This window comes from Phoenix dactylifera, chromosome 1 (assembly GCF_051530095.1).
Source record: "Phoenix dactylifera cultivar Ajwa chromosome 1, Ajwa_hap1_PhDact_Kaust_v1.1, whole genome shotgun sequence".
NCBI classification, from domain to species: domain Eukaryota; kingdom Viridiplantae; phylum Streptophyta; class Magnoliopsida; order Arecales; family Arecaceae; genus Phoenix; species Phoenix dactylifera.
In genome coordinates, this window is record NC_143190.1 from 46,923,452 (window position 1) to 46,945,398 (window position 21,947).

The window sequence follows — 21,947 nt, forward strand, 5'->3', positions numbered from 1 at the left end:
ATAAATGGTTGATAATTTGTTGGCGGAGGCCTGAAGGGCCGAGTCAGTCCTGCCACCTACCAGCGTGAATGCCTGGTGTCTCTGGCGTGTGAGTCACACGTGGCGGAGGTCGGCTGGGTGTCGATCGAGTCGACTCAAGGCGTTTCACGCTACAAGGGCTTCTGGACGGTTGAGGTATTAGAGTAACGCCTTTACTAACAAAAAGGCCGAGTCAGTTCTGCCGCCTGCCAGCATGGATGCCTGGTGTCTCTGGTGTGTGGGTCACACGTGGCGGAGGCCAGCTGGGTGTCGGTCAAGTTGACTCGAGGCGCTTCGCGCTACAGGGGCCACTGGACGATTGAGGTATTAGAATAGCGCCTACACTAATAGCAATTGCTTTTAGTGTAATAATAAGCGGTCTGATTTATTATAATAAAATCACTTCATCATGAAAATCTTACTCCATACCACAACCCTATTCAAATGGTTGGCAAAGATGTTAGAATTTCAGCAAGAGCAATTTAACAACTATTAAGTAGGCCAAGTTTGCCATTAGATCAGGCACCGCCATGGGAGTGTAGAAGATGAGACGGTTGACTCTTGACTCAACCTAGGTTTAGGAGTAAAATAAAGCAGCCCCAGCGCCAAACTTTACACCATCAGAAGCAACTATGTTTTAAAATTTTTGTGAAGCCTAACCTACTTATACATACTTGCCTTGGTCCGTCTGTCACTCATATAACGTGCCTCTTTCCTAAATCATCAAACCTATCTCAAATCTAGGTTTTTTTTTTTTTTTTTATGAACAAATCTAGATCTTTTTTGATCTTACTAAAGTGAAAATAAGACGAATGTAATCAAAATTAGCAAAAAAAAATTAATATAATTAATAAAAAATGTTAACCAGATAGGATAACAACCTAATTCTTCAGCTTATGCATGTCATATGCTTAAGCATTAATCCTTCATAATGATGATTAAGAATACGAAAAAAATATTTCCTCTTACTAGTTCTAATTCAATATATGCAAGAATCCGAGTAGCCAACACTAATAAGTTGTAATTGTTCATGCAAAATGGAGGTTGGAATTAATCTCAATACATATAATTCTGAATCTAGAGAATTTATACATACATTACGGGCTTCATAAATTTATTTGAAAGGTGATCCTATTACGATTATCAAATGGCTTTCTAATTCGTCTTTTACTGAGTGTAGGCTTCATCATTTTTCAATGCCTCGTATATAACATTGTTGCTAATTGGATAGCATGGTATGTGGTAAATCATACTAAATCCACTTTATGGGCATTCTTAGCTGATCTTTCCATTCAATTTTGCAATATTTTATTTTCTGACTCCTATCGATGTATCTTTTTTCGTTTAATTTAAATCATCTGAATTACCAAAAAAACTCTAGAGACTTTATGGGGATGGGATCGAACCCAACATAATGGTATCTCACTTTACCAACTCAACCAACTAATATCCCCTACTGAAATGCTGGATTTTTCATCCAACGTAAGAAGACATAGATAAGTATTTAATTTGCCACCTTGTGCCCAAAATACAGTAGTAGCCATGGAGGATTAGATAAATTTGACCTTCACCATTTGTCCAACAGCTCAGATGGAAGGAAGTACACGGTTGAAATTAACCTTACTATATACATATATATGTATATATCTCTAGTTTCAAGAAAAAGAAGAAAAAATCAAGGCTGAAAGAGCCCAGGAGAAGGATATAATCTGACACTTAACAACACTACTGGCTTCTACGACTCAAGCTGTGCATACCAAATTCCCTGGATTTTGACATCCTTGGGAACCTTGGCACCCATATCCGTATCAGAAGGCTGAAGGCTCTCAAACACTCCGATCACCTCCCCGGACTCCGGCTTGCTCTTGGTCACGCTCAACGTGATCGACCCGGTCGACGACGATGTGTTCTTTATATTCTCCTTGGTGAGTTCCTCCTCATCGCCTCTCCCTCCGGCCGGCAGAGCCACGGCATTGTCATAACCAGTAGACCCTCCCCTCCCCTTGGGGTCGAGGAAGGAGGAGCCCCGGTAGCTCGGCACCAAGAACTGTCCTCCGAAGCTCTCCGGCTTGCCCGAGGCCACGAGCTGCTTGATGGTGAAGAGAAACGGCACTCTCTCGCCTCCCGGGAGCTGGACGGTGACCGCAGCGTAGTCGATGCCGTCCTTCTCCTGGAACCTGACCGCGCCGTCGGGAGAGACCTCGAAGGGGCCTTCGATCTCGTCAAGGGTGTAGGTGAGGCGAGTCATGAGCTTAGTCTTCTGGAATTCGGCTGGGGAGTTCTTGTTGATACCTTCGGCTTTGACGGTGAAGGAGGTGGGCTCGAGGCAAAACCTCTTCATCTGGTACTTGCCGGGCTTGAAGGCGAACGAGTCGACGCCGCCCTCGATGGTCGGGCACTGGTTGGCGGTGCCGGTACCCTTCACTTCCATGTATGTCTTGCTCTGGATCTCATCGTACGTCAGCCTCTTGGGCACTCCCTCTGCGTTGGCTCCCTGTTTCATGTGCCCATGGTGATAAGAAGTATCCTCCAAAAGAACTTTTTTTCTTTATTATAAAAAAGGTTAAGAGGAACCCATAAAAATAAGAAGGTTGCGATGGAAACGCGAATCGATTTTTTGAGGCATAAATATTTTAGTGATGACACTTGAGAATGAAATGAAGTAGGAAATTTTGATACTCATGTCCCCTATAAACTTCATTGATCTTAGGAGCTACAGAAAAGAGGAAACCATATATTACAATGGTTTGTACTCCTATAACCTTCAAGACGAGGGGTCTTCGCATGAATTTAGAATTTGTTATTGAGCTACACATACACAAGAAGAACTCCCTGGGGTCTAGTTTTAATTTCTCAAAACGGGACGCACTCTTAAGCCCGTGGGAAATTTTACTTATAGATTCAGGGGTTGAGGGAGGGGTTATGTGTCAAAAAGAAGCGTATCGTTTCTACCGCAACGACGAGGGCCGAGGTGGCGTGAGCGAACCCGGCGAGCTTGGTGGCGTCGGCGCACTTCAGAGCCAGGTCTCGGAGATCCGTCTGGAGCGAGCAAGTGAGCCCGGCTCCAGCCGGCTCGAAGCCGAAGGCCTTGGAGAGGTGGGAAAAGGTTCTCAGTTGCTGCCCGGCAAGGCTCCGGCCGGTGGCGCCGATCTTTGCCGGTTGCATCAACATAGCCGCGGCTTGGAGCGACGCTGCCATTGTTCTCCTCTGCTTCGCTTCTTCTCCCTCTCCCTCCGAGCAATCTATCGGAAGGCTTTTTGTGAGGGAGACGAGGGATTATTGGGTGGTGGATGACAGGATTGGATAAGGGATTCCCTCTCATTGGTTTCTCGATGCCACGGTGCTCGTTTCCTCGCTTCACGCGTGGCAGTCTTCCATGCCTCTGTTTTTTTTTTCTTTTCTTGTCTATGCCTCTGTTCGCTCTTAATCGTGTGGTGCTCTTCCAGATGTGGCCAGTGTAGTTGGAGGATCATGGTAGTCAACCAATAGGCAGTTGCCATGTCACGTAAAAGAATTGCGATTGCCACGTGGATGTAATATGTCTGACCTCTGTGGTTTCCGTTAGAAACACGTGAGCATTAGATTTTGGAACTCTTTGAGTCATATAGGAGCATAAGTTTGTCCTTTACCTTCTTTAGGCTGCAAATGGATCGGATCCGCTCCAATCCGCAACCGATCTAAAAATTAATCCAGTTCAATCTAGAGCATAATTATTTGGATTACGCTAGAATTAAAAATTTGACCCATTTTAGATGTGGATTGCACTTAGATCCTTAAATTTTTAGTCCATATGATACAAAACTAGTACATTATATATTAGAAGACTCTCCTTGGATATGAGAAATCAATCTTCTTTTTATGTTATAATATACCAATAATTTATTTTATCTATTATAAATATTTAGTTATTGGTCAAACGCCATGTAGAACATAAATTTAATAATATTTATATTTTGCTTGTTACTATTTTTATTGCATAATATGCTTATGATATAGTTAGGTAATTATTTTACATATATTTATTATGATTTGTGCGCAGGTTATTTTTGACTTGATTTGATAAGAAAAATCCAATGAATTGATTAATTTAATATTAAAACCTATTCAATCCAATCCTGAAAGGTATTGGATTAGGTTTGGATTTAATTTTTTTAATTTAAATATAGTTTGGATTTGGATTAGGCCCATCCCTAACTCACTTGCAGTTCTACACTTATTCCTTAAGAAAATAGACAAGGGATATAAAAAATTGACACAGCTGCCACACAAGATCTATTGGGATGCTACTTGATTCAGCTCTATTTGTTCGAGTAAGAGGTCAAGGAACTAAACTACATGCATGAGTTCATAGTTTTGCATCAGACCATCCTGATGGCCCTATTTAAAATTTTTGATAAACTTTGTTTGGGAAACAGTCAATTGGCGTCTCTATTTCTTCTTACCTCAAACACAGTAAGAAAAGTAGACTAACATGCCCAGCCTGATGTGCTCAAACTACTACCCTGAGTTGCTCATACTAGTTGTAGCATTCAAGAGATCATATGTCCAAAAGGCTGACTAACCATTTATAAGAGCAAAATAGGCTAGCCATCACCCTGTTGTCCTAAGGCAAACTCATTAAAAGGAGTCTTTTTTTTTTTTTTTTTCTTTCTGTTTTGTCTTTGAAGCCTTCCTTGTAGTGGGCCGGCCTAAGATGAACTCAGAGGACTTTTTTTCTTTGTGTTTTGTCTTTGAGGCTTCCCCTACAATGGATCTTCTTTGGGCCGGAGCTTTAGGCAACCGTCTCAGTTACCTAAGAATTGGGCCGGTGTGAGAACAAGATATCTAACATGCAAGAATGGCTTTGTCTCAATGATCCACGACATGACATGGATGAACCCCCTTTGTCGACAACATGGCCCAGCCCGTGCGGCAAATAGTTCAACCATGGGAATGGTATTTTGGAAGAGAGGGGGGGGGGGGGGGGCCCATGGTATTTTGGAAGAGAGGGGGGGGGGGGGGGGGGGGCGCATGGGCGGGGGTTAGTAACAACGTGCTTAAGATACCCGATGTTCATGTCCAAATCTACTCTTATGGTGAGTAGATAAGAAGTGATTATTGGTTGGACCAGATCCTTTGCTCAGCTAGTGGACCAGTCCAACTGCAAAGCAACATGCACGGTAATAAACGAAAAGAAAGAGGGCACAATAGATACGTTTGTGTATATTGTTTCGTGATTGGACTGATCTTACAATAAACACGAAGTGGTATTTATTTTATAGCTAATATATGGTACATGTTTCATGCTGCACATCTCATAATCTCAAGTTTCACAATTGATGCTTGGCTAAAATTTTCATAACATCTTATATATGATACGATCTTTTTATTTTAATATGTTAAATTATAAATCTTTTTTTAATATGTGAATAAAAACATGAATAGTTAGCAAGTATTAATCCTCAAACCAGTGCATCATAATCCTCCAAAGTACCTCTTATTAGCAGAGGCCGACAGAGATGCGGGAAAATAGAGAGGAGGTAGAAAAAATTGGGAGTAGTTTTTCTATTTAGTTAGGCCAAGTGGTTCGGATTTAACGTTGTTTTAAATTAGATTTTTTTTTGTATGAATATCCTTCTAAAAATTTAAATTTATGTGAATACTTTATAAAAATTTATATTTATTTTTATATTTTTATAAAATACTGTTTTTGCACATATACTTCTAATATAACAATTCTTCTAACATAGTTAATAAAAATTTTATTTATTTTAATTAAAAATAAAATAAAATCTTGAAATTACTTTTTTGTTCTTCATCGTGATCGTTTTATAACTTTTTTTTGCATATTTATCCATTAAAAATATTTTGATCATTTTGATTTGAAGCTGTTAATTTTTTAACGACGTTAGATGGCGTGGGTATATATGCAAAAATAAAGATTAAAAAAATAGAATAGTAAAATAAGTGTTTGGCGAGGATATATATACAAATGTAAATTTTGAAAAAATATTTATGAAAAATATTGATATTTAGATGGGTATTCATGAAAAAAAAAAAAAAAAACCTTTTAAACCTTATGCAGCCATCCGATCTCGACCAAGGTAAAGCGGTATCTCGTTTCGTCTCCGTATCGGGTACGTACCGATATGGCTAAATATAAATTCCGCACAAGGCTCGCTGCTTCCCGCCTAAGTGCGAGGGGAAGCCATGACGGTGGCGGGGAAAGCGCAAGCCCTTCTCCGGCGGCGGCTCTGCAGCCCTACCTTCGCCCATGCCGCCTTCAAATCCTCCCCCGAGAGCAACTACAGGTCCCTTTCCTTCTCCTCCTCCGATCAAGCCCTATGTTTTCCCTTCGATTCCCGTGAAAATTTCCCTCAAGAAGTTATTAAAGGCGTCGCCTTTGTTTTTTCCCATTCCATTACAGCAAGCTGAGGTTCCTCATCTCCAGTTCCATCGCAGAGGCCTGCAACAACTCCGTCCTCCTCCTCGGTCCCCGCGGCTCCGGAAAAATTGCGGTGATAAACACGTCTTTTTATACATTTGATACTGTATATCTTTGCTACTTGTATCTCTAATTGTTCTTGGATTCTAGGTGGTGGAATTGGTTCTTGAGGATTTAAAGGCTGAACACCCTGACGCGATCTCTGTGGTACAACCCCATTTGGATATGTTATTTTTTAGTGCATTTGGTTCTTGTTGTTCTTTGGGGTCTGTGTGATTGCAAGATAAGTATTGTGTAATTGAATGGGGGCGGGTGTGCGTGTTTCAGATCAGATTGAACGGGCTGCTGCACAGCGATGGCAATTGTGCGCTCAAGGTTGGATCCTTATATAAATCTTTTTTTCCTTCCTAGAATTGATCTAATAATTACTTCTTGTTATGATTGGTATGATAGCATGGAGTGTACATTAGATTCCTTTCCTTTTTCTGTTCTGTTCAAAGATTGATTTAGAATCATATTTAGAAAAAAAAAGATGGATGGAAACAAAATATAATTAAAAAAATTGGGAAAAAAAGGAATCCTAAGTAACAGTTATGCATGCAGTAGTTAAGTGGACCAACTGAAACCATTATTTCCACCATGAAGCATATTGGGTGTTGATCTAGGTTTTGTGGATTGCAATACCTGACACATGTGGAAGAATGAAGAATGTTTTGAAAGTATGTAGATCTGCACTCTTGCTTTGGAATTTTTACAGCATCAACTGAAAACTTCTCTTGATAGATCAAACGTAGCATAGAACCAAACAAAATGACTCCATAGTAACCACAAGGGCCAAGTGAGAACACATATGGCTGTAAATTTTTTTAAAAAAGCTTGCATCTTATTTTTAACTCTATGAACACCAATAACAAACTTGCTAATTTTACTATTTAGGATTTATTAGTTAAAAGTAATTTAAGAACCACATAGTCAAAGCGCACAGATGGTGGGGCACATTGCACTAATCAAACGCTCTTTAAATGAGTGAATTCTGGTATAGGAGGTTTGAGGTATGGGAAACGCAGTGTTACATAGAACCAAACAAAATGACTCCATAGTAACCACAAGGGCCAAGTGAGAACACATATGGCTGTAAATTTTTTTTAAAAAACTTGCATCTTATTTTTAACTCTATGAACACCAATAACAAACTTGCTAATTTTACTATTTAGGATTTATTAGTGAAAAGTAATTTAAGAACCACATAGTCAAAGAAATCATAGAAAATGGGTGTACCCATGATTTAACATGTAAATAACATAATCAAGTTGGATCCTGTGATCCACATGTCTTTATTGTCCATCATAAGGATCTAAATCTTGTGATACTAAACTAATCCTTATCTAGGGATGGGATCTGGATTGTTCAGGTCATTTTGATCTGGATAGTAATATCCACATCATGAGTCATAAAATTTTAACAACAATGGAATGAAGTTCAGCTCTCTTTCTTGCATCAATTCTGTGTCTTAAGACTGTGATGGGAAAGTTACTAGAATTCTTTTGATACCCATGAAAGGTGCAAATCAGAATGTTGCTCGATTTGTTTATGCAATTCAAGCCATTTCTGAAGAGACAGGTCAAATTATAAGAAGGAAAAAAAATACATGATCTGTACAAATCATATAGTCCATTATAGTGGATTTCTACTTAAAAGTTAGAATGCACCAAAATGGTGAAATTAAAAAAATCTTGTATAAGCCTTTTGTATTCTATCAATTTTTCACATTTTTTAAGTCACTAGGACTATAATTGCATTATGCTTACACCTGTAGAAGCTAGAATATGGATGCATTCAGAGACTGATTGGGCCTTCATGTTAACTCATGAGAATTTTTGATTCGTTTTCTTATTTTTATATTAGAATTATCATTCTTGTTGCACATCATCTCAATTCAGAAATCTTCAGCGAGACCCTTGTTTGCTTGTGAAATGCCTTTGTTTTTAAGATCCTGTGATGACTAAGGACTTATTTAGTCTATATTTATCACTCAACTCATGTCATCTAGATACTCATTCATTCATATCTTTATGCTAATCCTTTAGATGATTTTTGGTGAATTACTATATTAAATATGAAAGCGATGGCACAAGTCGTGGTTGACATATTTTGTAGGAGGAACTATGCATGGCCTTATATGATGCATGTATGGTGGTTGCGATTCTGTATCTAAAACTATCCCTGGTCTCTTCATTATCTTAATAAGTTTATATCATGTGTCTATATGTTTCATATGCATGAACTTGGCTTTCTAACTTGTTAATGTTTTTATATTTTTCAAGGAGCAGAGACCAACTCTTGTGATTTTGGAGAATATACATTTATCTTGGTTATCGTTTTCTTTTTTAAAGATAAATATATCCCATGCTTGTTATTTTTCCTTTCTTCCCTTTCCCTGATTGATAGATTAGAAAAATAATGAATAATATCCACTGGAAAATAATTTGTTTGGAAGACAATTTTAAGTTACCTTACATTTTACTAAGATGTTCCAATAAATAGATGAACTTTTTGGTTAGGCATGCATAAAATGGTGCCTCCTTTCATTCTTGAACATTTGCCCTTGATCCGTCTTATACAAGTATGCCTTTTATTTTATTTCTTCTAAATTGAGATATCATGAAATGTTTCCTGTTTTAGTTTTATTATCTCACTAGGCATTTTTGTTGATCTTCAAGGAAATTGCTAGGCAATTATGCGTGGAGCACCAACTATTATTCTCTAAAATGGTAGTTCTGAACTTTCATTCTGTTGTTCGAGGGCTGAAAATAGTATGATATATATCATATTGTAAGATAAGAAAGTCTTGTGCTTCTTACAATTATGATCTCTTTACAGGCCTCATCTGATGATAACTCTCAGTTCATGATAGACATGTTACGGTGAGTGCAAATAATCAGATGTGCATTTTGTATATGACGGTTATACTTAGCAACTTTTTGTAATTTGCTACTTTGTCTTGGTTGGATCAATTTCCCTCTCTCATTTCAATGACCCTTTTTTTTTTGCCAGAGAGTGTGGTTTAGCTCACAAGACGGTCATTTTCGTATTAGATGAATTTGACCTCTTCACTCAGGTAAACTGATAAATAAATATATTCGCTACCAAGTTTTTCAAAAGTCATTTTCTATTTGAATATTTTTTATAATTAGTCATGCATATGTCAAATATCAGTCTTTGCAATGCTGTGATGATTTTGTATCAGATGTTCTTTGTGTTTTATAATATAAAATATAGAATGCAGAATTTGCCCTATTCAATACTACCAATTATGATGCCAATATACTAATCTGATGAGTAAAATTAACTCTATTTCTGATTTGCAGGGAAAGCAGCGGTTGCTCTATAGCTTGCTAGATGCAATGCAAACTCTTAATTCTCAGGCTGTAGTCATTGGTGTGAGTTGTCGCTTGGTATGAGACTTACACTAGAATGAAATGAGGGTGTTAAAATTGTATTTAAATGGTTATCTGCTGGTTATATGATGATCATTGTTTTAAATAACATGCCATGAGACCATGATGATGCATATAAGGCTCTGACTAGGTTAGAGAATAGTTAGACTTTGGAGACTTTCAAATAGGCAGAAGCAATTTTTTTTTTATTGCATGCCAGAATGCCCAAATAATGAAAAGCAAGTTTCTAATGGATCCAATTTGTCATCTTTTTTTTGGTATCTTCAGACACATGATAAACGTGTAATGTTTGAAAAATTGGAAATAAGAATTTATGTGATTTGATGTATTGCTATATGTTGCCTCTTCTGCTTTGTATTGTTTGCTCTATAATTGCCTCTTTCATGGTTGAATCATATATCTCTAATTACCAAACTCTCTGCAACATCATTTGCATCCTCAGGTGGGTGCAGTTCCATGTGTTTTGGTATTAACTCCTATTTATAAAATCCGAAATCCTTAAATTCATTGTTTTTGGAAACTGGCTGCTAGCAGCCTACAGACTTGAGTATTCTTTAATTATTCTCGTAATGCTCTTAAGCTGTCATCTAGTGTGCACACACCTTTGGATGAGCTAATAGCATCCTGGAGGCTTTTTGTGTCACCCATTCATTTCGGGAGTGGATTACCAGCTTGGTAGAGCAGATACTTTAGCATACACTAACAGATGTTTGAATCTGGAAAAGGAGGAATTTGGGCTAACTATTACTTACAGCATGGCACCTGTAGCAGAGGAGCATCTGGGCTGGCTAATGATCAGTAACTGTACTGCCCTCACCATAGTTGACATGACTGACATAATCTTACGGAAGAGTGATTACTCAGCAGTGGGATGGGGCAATGGACATAATACCTTTTCCTCTATATGCATGAAGAATTTCTTAATGATCAAGATAGAATTATTTAGAAGGAAACAACAGTAAACTACAGCTAGACAAAGCTCAGGAAGGCCTTAGAGTAGGAAACAAGACTTCAAAAGTAAATGCCATTGGTAGCAAATTGATTTGTAAGCATGTTGATCTAGAAACTGCATATGTTCCATGACATGTAGGTTCAATACGAATGTGCCTATGAATAACCTTGTTAGCTCTTAAGATAGATAGTGATTTGATATTATGTAATTTCCAATTACTGTACCTAGGTGATCTTACTTATCGGATTAGTGGTGTTGCTAGACTTATTACTTCAAGTTTTTTTTTTTCTTTTTTTTTTTCAAGGATGCAGACCAACTTCTGGAAAAAAGAATTAGATCTCGGTTCTCTCACAGGAAACTCCTTTTTGTTCCTCCCTCAAAAGAAGACATACAAAGGTGGTTCCTTCATATCCTCTCACAAAATTTGGATATCTATGCTGAATGTTATTCCAACCTGCTCCACAATAATCCTTGTTGTCTTCCTCCCATGTGGTGTGCAGATTATTGGAATACTTACTGCATTTGCCAAAAGATTCAAGTTTTCCTTCAAAGTATGTCACAGAATTCAACGCAAGGCTCTCTGTATCCTTCTTTTGAGCATTTCATTGGGACGCTTGAAACAATACCAACCAGGTTTTCTAAACAGCCTATGAATAATATTTATGATAATTTGAAACCAATGAAGTATTAGTTCTTGCTCCAATTTGCATGGTGGTATCTTCATGCAAAAATTAGTCATCATCCAAGTTGTTGGCTTTTGAGGTACTATTTGTGCTTGTTTGACGTCACTAATCTTTCTGAATGTTTACATGGTAGTATCATAGCAAATACCTTTTCTTCCCTTGTGCTTTTTCTAGAGTTTGTTAACTGTTTGGCTAATGCTAGAAAAGGTAAGAAGTTATTCCTAGCAAAGAATCCTGGAAATTTTAAATAAGCCCTTGACATGTTACAGAATATTTTAATTGACAAGAAGTTCAAAGAAATCGTCGATTCACTGTTAGATGTTGATGGATCAGTTAGCAACTTGTTGAGGCTCCTGTAAGTTCTCCCATATTGCAAATTTATCCTTCTCGGCATTTTTTTGTTTAAACTTTAGCTCTAGAAAAATCTATTTCAGATTCCGGGCCGTGTCGTACATGGATATGGAGTCTGGATTGCTCTCACTGGAAAACTTCAAAAGTGCATATTTATGTACTTACAGGCAACCCAAGATTGACAACCTTAAAGGTTGGTCACTCGGATATATGACTTGTGAATTATTTATTATTAGATGATTTTTCCCAATAAAGGCCTCCATCTGATTTTCAGCTCAACACTTGAAGCATTTCATTGTTATTCTAATGTGAAGATGTCAATTATAAATTTGGCATGGCCAGCAGATAATGGATTGTGTTTGAAAGTTTGCTTCTGTATCTTTCTGGTTAAGCCTGATGCAATTTCTATAGATCAAATGTTATGACATGACCTTAAGCAGGCTACTTGCATTTATTGATGCCAATGAAACAACTCTATTGGGATTAGAATATAAAACAACAACATGCAAATTCTTCGCTTGCTTTTTTTTTTTCCCTCTATATGTGTGATATCCAGTGATTTAATTGAAGACTGTCATATTTGTTGTCCTGTAATTTACATGAGTATCCATGACTGTAACCACTTATGTAGCTGGAAACACACTCAACATTTATACTATGGTCTCAAGTTCTGTCTTTACCTTTCTTTCCTATCAAGGGCTGCATCTGCCATTTAAGCATTTCCAGTTGCAGATTTAGGTAAAATGATGTTCTGTGTACTTAAGATTCTGAATACATCAGAGAATAAGCTTCCATGAGTTTCCTCAGAATTACCTAAATTCTACATTGCATTACGTGAATTCTCATTTTATCAGTTACTTCTACACCATCAGCAAGTGCTCCAAACCTTGTGCCCTTCTTGTAAATACAGAGTGTTCTTACTAATATAATGTGTAGAGAGACATGAGCAGTTATCCACAATCCCTAGCATGATCTTTAGCTGTATTTTGTTCATATGCATCATGTGAGTTAGGAAAAGCCATGCATAGATTAGTTATCTTATTTTACAAGTAGTTATAACATTTTCTCATAAAATCAAAATAGTCTGCAATGTTTTTTTTTTAAATTTGTCTAAATTATTGTTTCCACCCTTGTCTCCCTATCCCTTGGTGGTTATGCAATAAACATAATTCCACTAAAGTCTCTGCTATATTGAGCTTCAACTTTCTTCTGTAAATTTGTTGACAATGCTTCTGAAATAGTTTTGCAATTTTTATTTTGATGATCTTATTAATTATGAGATTTTATGTTTGTAGCATTGTCAGTCATAATTGAAATTCAAATTTAATTGGAAATCTTGAATTGAGAAATCATGTAATGACCATATTCTGCTATTAACATGTAAAATCAGTTTCCAACATATAGTAAACATGTCATATAAGTCAAGTATAAGGGAACAAAGCTATACAACTTCTATCCTCATATGGTTCATTACATGACATATCGCTAGTGTTGGAAGAAACATTGATCCGAACGAGGGAGGTAGGATTGCAAAGCCTTCGTTCTGATCGTCAAAACAGGAGAGAGAAAAATTTGGGAACAATAGGTTTTATTGGGAAGAGCTCTTGTACACCTAGGTGGCTCTCTCTCTCTCCCAAGCTCTCTGTTCCAAGCTCTCTCTCCCCTAGCTCTCTGTTACATGCACTCCTCCTTTTTGCCACAGAAGCTTACATTCACATTTTAAAACTCCAAAACCCTCTCGCTCTTTTCCTTCCAGACTCTAGCTTTTATTTGTCTTTCCCTCTAACTGATTGTCTTCCCCACGTCCCATGTCCTCACAACGGGGGCTGTGCCTGATTCGAGATGGCTCGGAAGAATGATTCTTCCTCTCGCTTAACGTGGCTCCCCGCGTTCCACGTTCCTGCAATGGGAGTCGCGCTTGATTCGTGATGTCTATTGAGAAGGTTTCTTCCTTCCGCTTAACGTGGCTCCCTGCGTCCCACGTTTTTGCAATCAAACCCATGCATGCCTCGGGGAAGCTCGGAGAGAATGCCGAGCTCGTTATGCATGGGACTCGCTCATCGTGCGTGGAACTTGGAAATGCGAAGGCTCGTCGTGCATGGGACTCGGCACAACGTTCTTCCTCTCACCTGAGACTCGAACACGACGTTCTTCCTCCCGCATGGGACTCGGAGACCGCATTCTCGAACTATCCGAGACTCTCTCTCGAGTGCTGGAGAGAAATGGATGACGAAGAAAGTGAAGAGAGTGATGATGAATGGGTGGAAATCGTCCCGGATCACGATTCCCCTTCTTTGGGAGGAGTCAGCTCCTGTTGGTTCTAGAACTGGAGGTGGAGAAACTAAGATTTTTCAGTTTTCTTTGAGAACCATTTTGCTTCACTGGGTCGCTGGCCCTTTCGTCCAACTCAGAAGGTCTCTCTGATGCTGCGCCTGGTTGTGGTCGTCTTCCTCTCTAAGATAGTGTCTTCAGGCAATATAGTCTCCTGTTCGGTCACCAAGTCCTCCATAGTTGGCAATGTCACTCTGGGCTCATCGTCCAGCATTGACAGCCCGAAGGGCTTCAACTTCTTGACATTGACAACCGAGTACATTTCCATATAAACTGGAAGCTCTAACTGGCAAGCGTTGTCGCCGATCTTTCGGAGAATCTTAAAAGGTCCATAATGGATGGGTTTGAGCTTTTTGCCTTCACCTTTCAGACGCCTCTTTTCCAAATGCAACCAAACAAGATCGCCCACCTGAAAATCACCTTTGACTCGGTGCCGATCATGACGTTCCTTATACTTTTGCTGGGCCTTCTGTAGCTGTTGCTCCACTTGTTGGTGCACTCTTCTGATGTTCTCCAAGAAGCGTTGTGCCCTTACCATATCACCTTCTTCACTGGTGGTTTGTGGTGTAGTCCTGATCGTGAACTCCAAGTCGAAAGGACTTTGTGGTAGAAAGCCCAGGCAAACTTCGGCTGGAGCTTTGTTAGTCGAGTTGTGCACTGCGTGGTTGATGGCAAATTGTAGGAGAGCAATGCTTTCGTCCCAAGTTTTAGGATTTCGAGCATTGTAGCCCTGAAGAAGATGCACAATAGTCCGGTTGACTACCTTGGTTTGTCCATCCGTTTGTAGATGGAAAGCCGTGCTCCGTTTAAGCTTCATGTCCATCTTGGCCCGTAGAGAACACTAGAACTTGCTTAGGAAATGACTGTCGCGGTCGGAAATAATCGAGCCGGGAAGCTCGAAGTTTTTCCACACATTCTAAAAGAAGAGTCGTGCCGCCACCTGTGATAGTCTTTTTGCAAGGCATGAGCACCACCATTTTTGAGAACCTATCGACTGCTACAAATAGGTAGTCATGTCCTCACCGCGTCCTTGGAAGGCCACCCAAGAAGTCCATAGAGAAACTTTCTCATGGGCGTGTCGGGACGGGCAATGGGGTGTATAACCCGACTGGGCGGCCTTCACAACATGCAGCCCTTCACAAATCGGACCACGTCTTGTTGCATCTGTGGCCAAAAGACATATCACTGGAGATTCTACAGAGTCTTCATGACTCCAAAGTGGCAGCTACCTTCGAGGTGTGCGCCTCCTGTATCCATTGCACATGTTCGGCCGCCCATGGTACGCAGAGCAACACTCCTTTGTAGAGGAGCTTATCCCGTAGGGCAAACTCGGTTGGCCTCTTTGCTTTAATATCTGCTAATGCGCCCTGAAAATCAGGATCCTCTGCATACCAGCCGGTGTACTCCTCATGGATGGTTGGTTGCACCTGCATAACCATCGACGGGCAAAGGGCTATGGCTAGCAGTCTCGATAGCATGTCAGCCATTTTGTTGTGTATGCCTTTCTTGTACTTGATCACCAGGTTGAACTATTGGAGGTATGTCATCCATTTCATATGACGCGCTTGTTGCAACCTGGACTGAGTTTGCAAATATTGGAGCGGCCGATGGTCGGTGTGTACCACTGTTTCTTTGCCCAAGAGATAGACTCGCCAGTGTTTCACTGCCTGATGTAGAGCAAGCAACTCCTTGTCATATGTCGGGTAATTTTTTTCGGCTCCTTGGAACATCTCATAATGATACGCCACCGGCCATCCTTCCTGTATTAGCACAGCTCCCATGGGATACCCTAACGCATGTGCCTCGAGCTCGAATGGCCTCTGGAGGTTGGGCAAGGCGAGAATAGGTGCCTCGCTGATCTTCTTTAATAGGAGAAAAGTGTCCTCATGCTTCGGAGCCCACTCGAACTTTTGGTTTGCCTTCGTCAATGCATGCAACGGGGAGGCTAAAACAGAGAAGTTCCGGATGAATTTCTAGAGGTACTGGCAAGCGCCCATGAAGCTCCGGACTTCAGTCACAGACCAGGGTCTTAGCCACCCTCTGATCGCCTTCACTTTGTCGGGATCGACTTGTAACTCGCCGTCGCCCACCACGAACCCAAAATATACTAAGGTTCGTTTTCCGAACTCGCATTTCTTGCGATTCAGACACAACTGATGCTGTTCCAGTAGTTCGAACACCTTCCGCACATGTGTCAGGTGCTCCTCCCATGAGCGGCTATAAATCAGGATGTCGTCGAGGCATACGATGACGAAGTTGTCGATGTAAGGCCACAGAACGTCGTTCATCAGCCGCATGAAGGTGGAGGGGGCATTACAGAGTCCGAATGGCATCACTAGCCTCTCGAAAAGCCCCTGCCGCGTTTTGAACGCGGTCTTCCAAGTGTCGTCATCGCGGATCCGGACTTGGTAATATCCAGATTTCATGTCCAGCTTGGTGAAGATGGTCGGGTGCTTCAGCTGATCCAGCAAGTCATTGATGCATGGAAGAGGGTACCGATTCTTGATAGTGATCTTATTAAGAGCGCGATAGTCTATACACATTCGCCACCCCCCATCTTTCTTCGGCACAAGCTCCACCGGCGAGCCGCAGGGGGAATTGCTCGGTTTGATAACACCGCCTTCGAGCAGTTCGTTCACTTGCCGCTTGATCTCCTCATTTTCTAACACTGAGTTATGGTACATGCCGAGGTTAGGAAGCGTAGAGTCGGAGACGAGCTGGATGTCATGTTCTACTGCCCGCTTGGGTGGTAAACTGCAAGCCTCTTCAAAAAGGCTTGCATGCTCGCCGAGTAGTTTTCCCAACTGACTCTCCAACTCTCTACAAGACAAGGTTAGTACAGATACCTTGCGTTCAAGTTCTAACGGGCGGATCATCACTAGTACAAACTTTTGGCAAGCGTTCACCATTCTCCTCGCCTGGTAGACAGTCACTAGATCGACGGCCTGGCTTGCCTTGTCCTTGTTGATGATGTATTTCTTCCCATCTTTTTCGAACCGATACTTCAGGATGCGCCAAAAATAGATGGCATCACGCTCCCAGAGGTAGGGGCTGCCGAAGATCACTTGGCAAATGTCGAGGGGAACCACCTCGCATGTTACCTCCTCAATGTACTAGTTGGTTATGGTGAATTGAAACTTGCACTGCCGATTGATCTTAAGCTCCACGTCTTTCTGGATCCATCCAAGCGGGTATGGTCGTGGATGCCGTGTCGTTTCCAAGCCCAGTTTTTGAACTAAGCTTGCCGAGATCAGGTTCTTTTGACTGCCGGTATCGATGATGGCTTCAATCACCTCTTGTTTCACCTGAATCCGTAGGGTGAACAGTTCCTCCTTATCGAGTACGGTCGGCGGGTTCGAGGCTGTCTCCTTCGGCCTAGCCATCCGAGACAAACCCTTATCCACACCTTTGACCTGCCCGAGTTCGACAGTGTCGGTGGAGACTGCCGTTGCCGTTGTACGTTTGCTCCTGTCATCTTTCTTCCACTTCTTTGGAAAAAGTTCTAGATGAAGTTTCCAACATTTTTCCTTTTCATGTCCTGCGATTTTGCAGTGTTCGCAGAACTTGTCAACATTCGACGAAGAGGAAGTTTTACCTTTTCGGGTGTGCTTCTTGTAACGGAAATGGTTAGAAGTTTCTTTCTGGACGCCTTCGGAGCCCTTCTGTCCGTCGGGTTTGTTCTTTAACTCGATAGCCATGGCAATGCCACTGACACTGGAGACATCGGTCACATTGTACAGCCGTAGCTTGTTCTGAATTTGTCGATGCAGACCAGCCACATATTTGGTGAAGACATCTTCATTGTCAAGGGAGATGCCCAGCATCACCGCTAGGCGTCGGAACTCGGTGGTGTACTCTTGCACGATTTGGTTATGGCGCTGTTTAAGGTTGTGCTAGCGGAACCATCGATCTTGCGAGTATCCCATTGGGTAGAATTCCTGGCGGAGCAGACGAGAGAATTCTCCCCAGGTCACCTCCTTGTCACTATTGTCCTTCAGGTAGGAGTTCCACCAAGCCAATGCATGGCTTGATAGTTTAAGCCGTGCAAACACGACTTTCTCGTTGCTACTAAATCCATGAAGGGTGAAGAAGTCTCTAGTTGATCTATCCAGGAATCTAACATCTCCGCATCGGCGGTGCCGTCGAACATCAGAATGTCAATTCTAGCCTCGACTTTAAAAGGTCGAGACCTCCCTTCTATCAGCGTCGCGATGCTTGCACCATCAAGGTCGTGGTCGTCGTCCTCCTTCAAAACCGAGGTGCCCTCAGTCTTGTTTTTGGTGGCCATTATGCGCACCCTCGGTAGAGCGAAATCACCGTCATTCTCTTTGGCCTCCGCCGGTGGCAGAGGGGGTGTCCGGGTTTGGATCCACGCAATGATGGACTCTAGCTGGCTGGCCAGCCGATCAACCTTAGTGGTAAGGTCAAGCTGGTCCGGTGCTTGCTTGATGTCGGTGGACATCGACGATGAAGGTTTGGCCTTCCTTGTTGGCCGACGATGAACTTCCAAGACGGAGAAAGGTTCGCCGGTTGCCTGGTAGCCGGATTTGGTTAGAACTATGCACAAGTGAGAATCTTTAGCTCTGATACCAAAACTTGATCCGAACAAGGGAGGTAGGATCGTCAAAACAGGAGAGAGAAACGTCTTGGGAACAATGGGTTTTATTGGGAAGAGCTCTTGCACACCTAGGTGGCTCTCTCTCTCTCTCTCTCCCAAGCTCTCTGTTCCAAGCTCTCTGTTACAAGCTCTCTCTCCCCAAGCTCTCTGTTACAGGCATTCCCCCTTTTTGCCACAGAAGCTTACATTCACATTTTAAAACTCCAAAACCCTCTCCCTCTTTTTCCTCCAGACTCCGGCTTTTGTTTGTCTTTCCCTCCAACTGATTGACGTGAGACTCAGGCTACTACTTCTCACTGGCTTCCCCACATCCCACATCCTCACAACGGGGGCCGTGCTTGATTCGAGATGGCTCGGAAGAAGGTTTCTTCCTTCCGCTTAACGTGGCTTCCCGCGTTCCACATTTTCGCAATCAAACCCATGCATGCCTCGGGGAAGCTTGGAGAGAACGCCGAGCTCGTCATGCATAGGACTCGCTCGTCGTGCGTGGAACTCGAAAATGCGAAGGCTCGTCGTGCATGGGACTCGGCACAGCGTTCTTCCTCCCGCTTGAGACTCGGACACGGCGTTCTCCCTCTCACATGGGACTCGGGCACCGCGTTCTCGAACTATCCGAGACTCTCTCTCGAGTGCTGGAGAGAAATGGATGACGAAGAAAGTGAAGAGAGTGATGATGAATGGGTGGAGATCGTCCTGGATCATCATGCACTCTTGCTTCTTTATTTTTAAGGAGAGGAGCAATCATGGAATGTTGATTCTTAGTATCATCAAAGGTGAATTGTTCATTGCAAAGGTGAATTGTGGAATGTTGATTCTTAGTATCATCAACCTAATCAACATCTATGGAGGCTCAAAAAAGTTGGATAGAATTTCTAATATGAGAAAATCTTATGTAAATTTGGAAATGTACATCACAATAAAATTGTCTAGAGAATTTGGCATGACTGGACTGTTCTCTAGATAAGCACAACCATAGGTAAAAGGCCTTATCCTGTAATACTTGTTTTTGAAATATGAAAGCTGGTGCCTAAAACAGGAAATTGTATCTGAAAGTATCAATGAAACTACCATATCAAGAAATGTAGATAGACTTTTTGTTTCTTGCTGACAGAACATGCATGCTTCCCAGAAGTGTGGTGGTGACTTGGCCCTTTTACTGATGCAAAGTCCATATCGTACTTTAACATTGAAGATGTTCTATTTTGTTGGCATAAATTTTTTACAGCAAGTGTGGAATGTTGGTGGATTTACCCGATTCATGTTACACATAACCCAAGTTGTTATAATTGTCTTTAAATTGACAAAGGTTTTATCATGAGCTAGTTGTCTCATTTGAAACATTTTCAAGCAGATGCCTCCATCCTAGAGCTATATATATTAGTCTGCATGAACAGGTTGGAGACCAAAGAACAAAATTCATATAACTTCAATTCTATAATGAAAGGTCAGGTTTCTTTTTGCTCCTATGCTACACTATTGGCTCTGGAGATAATAAAATGCTGAGTTTGGTTGGTCCCGTATTTTGCAGAATATAAAGCTATACATGATGCTTATAAGACCTCTGACAACTATGCAAACAATGTCTGTTTACGGGTGAGTATTATCAATTCACAAAATGAGCAGATGTTTCCTCAAGAATGTTGTTGAAATTACATACAAGCTTCTGGTTTTATGCTGCAGGCTTTTGAACATCTTCTAGAACAGGAATTGATTGGTTTTACTGACAGCAAGGGACGGACTCCATCCATTGAATTTCGCCCTGTGAAACTTTTGATTTCCTCTCGTGAACTTTATCAGGGGTTGAAGTCAAACTCTTCTTGTCCTGTGAGTTGCTTTTATCATTTCTAGCATGCAAGTTGAGATCAAGATAACTGATTTTCCTGACACTTTTATCCGGACAATGAAAGTTCTATAAAAAAGTGAAGAGTTTTTGATTATTAATCTTTTCTATATTATGTACTAGTATGTGATTCGGAGTAGCATGATATTTTTGTCAAAAAGATTGACCCAGCTGAGTTTGCTCTGCTAGGCTATTCTTCAGAAATTGTTCGATCATGAAAGTTACAAGTAACTGGCTGGTGTTCTCTGTTATTCCATAAGTTGCTGATTGACTGGAACTCCAACTCCGATGGTACTTTGGTGGTCTTGAGGTGAGAAAATTGTTTGCTTTCTCTTTGTGGGCAGTGAGCTGTTAATGACCTGCAGTAGAAGGAAAGACATGCTGATGTTGGATGCGCTTCCTCCTTGGACTGATATGCTTTTTGTTTGTTAATCAGTTTCCATGCATGGACAATTTTTTTTAATCATGCTTTGCTAGCATATGGAGATATGCATGCAGTGCAACCAGATTGGCTAGCATCCAGCTTGTAAACTGTCAAATATTATCAGTATTTATTGAACACAAGTTGTCTAAGTGGGAAAACACAGGAAGGGGCAATTAGATGCTTTCTTTGTTCTGACAAATGTGTAGAAATGTGAAAACCAATGGCAAATTCTGGCTTAGATCAGAAGTTGAAACAAGTGCCATCTTGTATTCTCCATTGTCTTTCCTGTTTTTGGTTATATTCCAAATCATTCCACACTAATTTTTTATGTTCACAATTTTGTGCATCATGCTTGGAAGGACCTGTGTCATAATACTCCTTGTGCTAGGTGCTAACCATTCAATTGAATATGATTTTCATCATAATCAATGCATTTTGGAAATGCATTCAAGCTCATAAGTTGAAATGGTCGCAACATACATTGGTAAGCAGGTTTGTAGTGGACATTCTAATATATTTCTGTGAGATATTTGAAGAAATAGAACAACTTTCCATTTGAAAAATTTCTGCAATCACAATGTGGTCCTTCCATTTGAAAATTTCAAAGATTGACTTGACTTGGTCTGATTTAGGTGTTGCAGAACAAGGTAATATTGGTCCCTATCAAAGTTGAAGATCTTTCCTGATATTCCCCTAGATCATTCTTGTTTGTAAATCTATGGCTCAGCTTAAGAATGGCTTCATCAAATGAATCCACTGCTTCATTGACTGATGGTGATTATCAACCTGGTGACGAGCCAAAAGCCAGTCGGTATTCAAAATATTTTTCATTCATTTTTTCTTAAGAT

At 40.8% G+C, this 21,947-nt stretch overlaps 2 protein-coding genes across 3 annotated transcripts; one reads left to right on the plus strand and one right to left on the minus strand.

Annotated features, from left to right (window-relative positions):
- Positions 1-1,568: 1,568 nt before the first annotated feature.
- On the minus strand, positions 1,569-3,340 carry LOC103705634 (oxygen-evolving enhancer protein 1, chloroplastic-like). 2 transcript variants are annotated; one of them, XM_088703912.1, is made up of 2 exons: positions 3,005-3,340; positions 1,569-2,512 (listed from the first exon to the last, which is right to left on the minus strand). In XM_088703912.1, exons 1-2 carry the CDS (start codon positions 3,338-3,340, stop codon positions 1,754-1,756), a joined length of 1,095 nt encoding a protein of 364 aa, XP_088560038.1. In that variant the 3' UTR covers positions 1,569-1,753. The 2 variants fall into 2 exon arrangements, with proteins under 2 accessions (XP_088560038.1, XP_008787656.3); XM_008789434.6 differs by having other exon boundaries at positions 2,971-3,335.
- A 2,852-nt stretch (positions 3,341-6,192) lies between these two features.
- ORC4 (origin recognition complex subunit 4) lies at positions 6,193-21,337 on the plus strand. Its single transcript, XM_008789435.6, has 16 exons — positions 6,193-6,308; positions 6,425-6,515; positions 6,593-6,649; positions 6,770-6,817; positions 9,163-9,213; positions 9,323-9,366; positions 9,497-9,560; positions 9,811-9,897; positions 11,157-11,248; positions 11,353-11,434; positions 11,805-11,890; positions 11,970-12,079; positions 20,187-20,279; positions 20,364-20,428; positions 20,516-20,659; positions 20,865-21,337. The coding sequence occupies exons 1-16, from the start codon at positions 6,208-6,210 to the stop codon at positions 20,904-20,906; spliced, it is 1,257 nt and encodes a 418-aa protein (XP_008787657.4). The 5' UTR covers positions 6,193-6,207; the 3' UTR covers positions 20,907-21,337.
- The last annotated feature ends 610 nt before the right edge of the window (positions 21,338-21,947 follow it).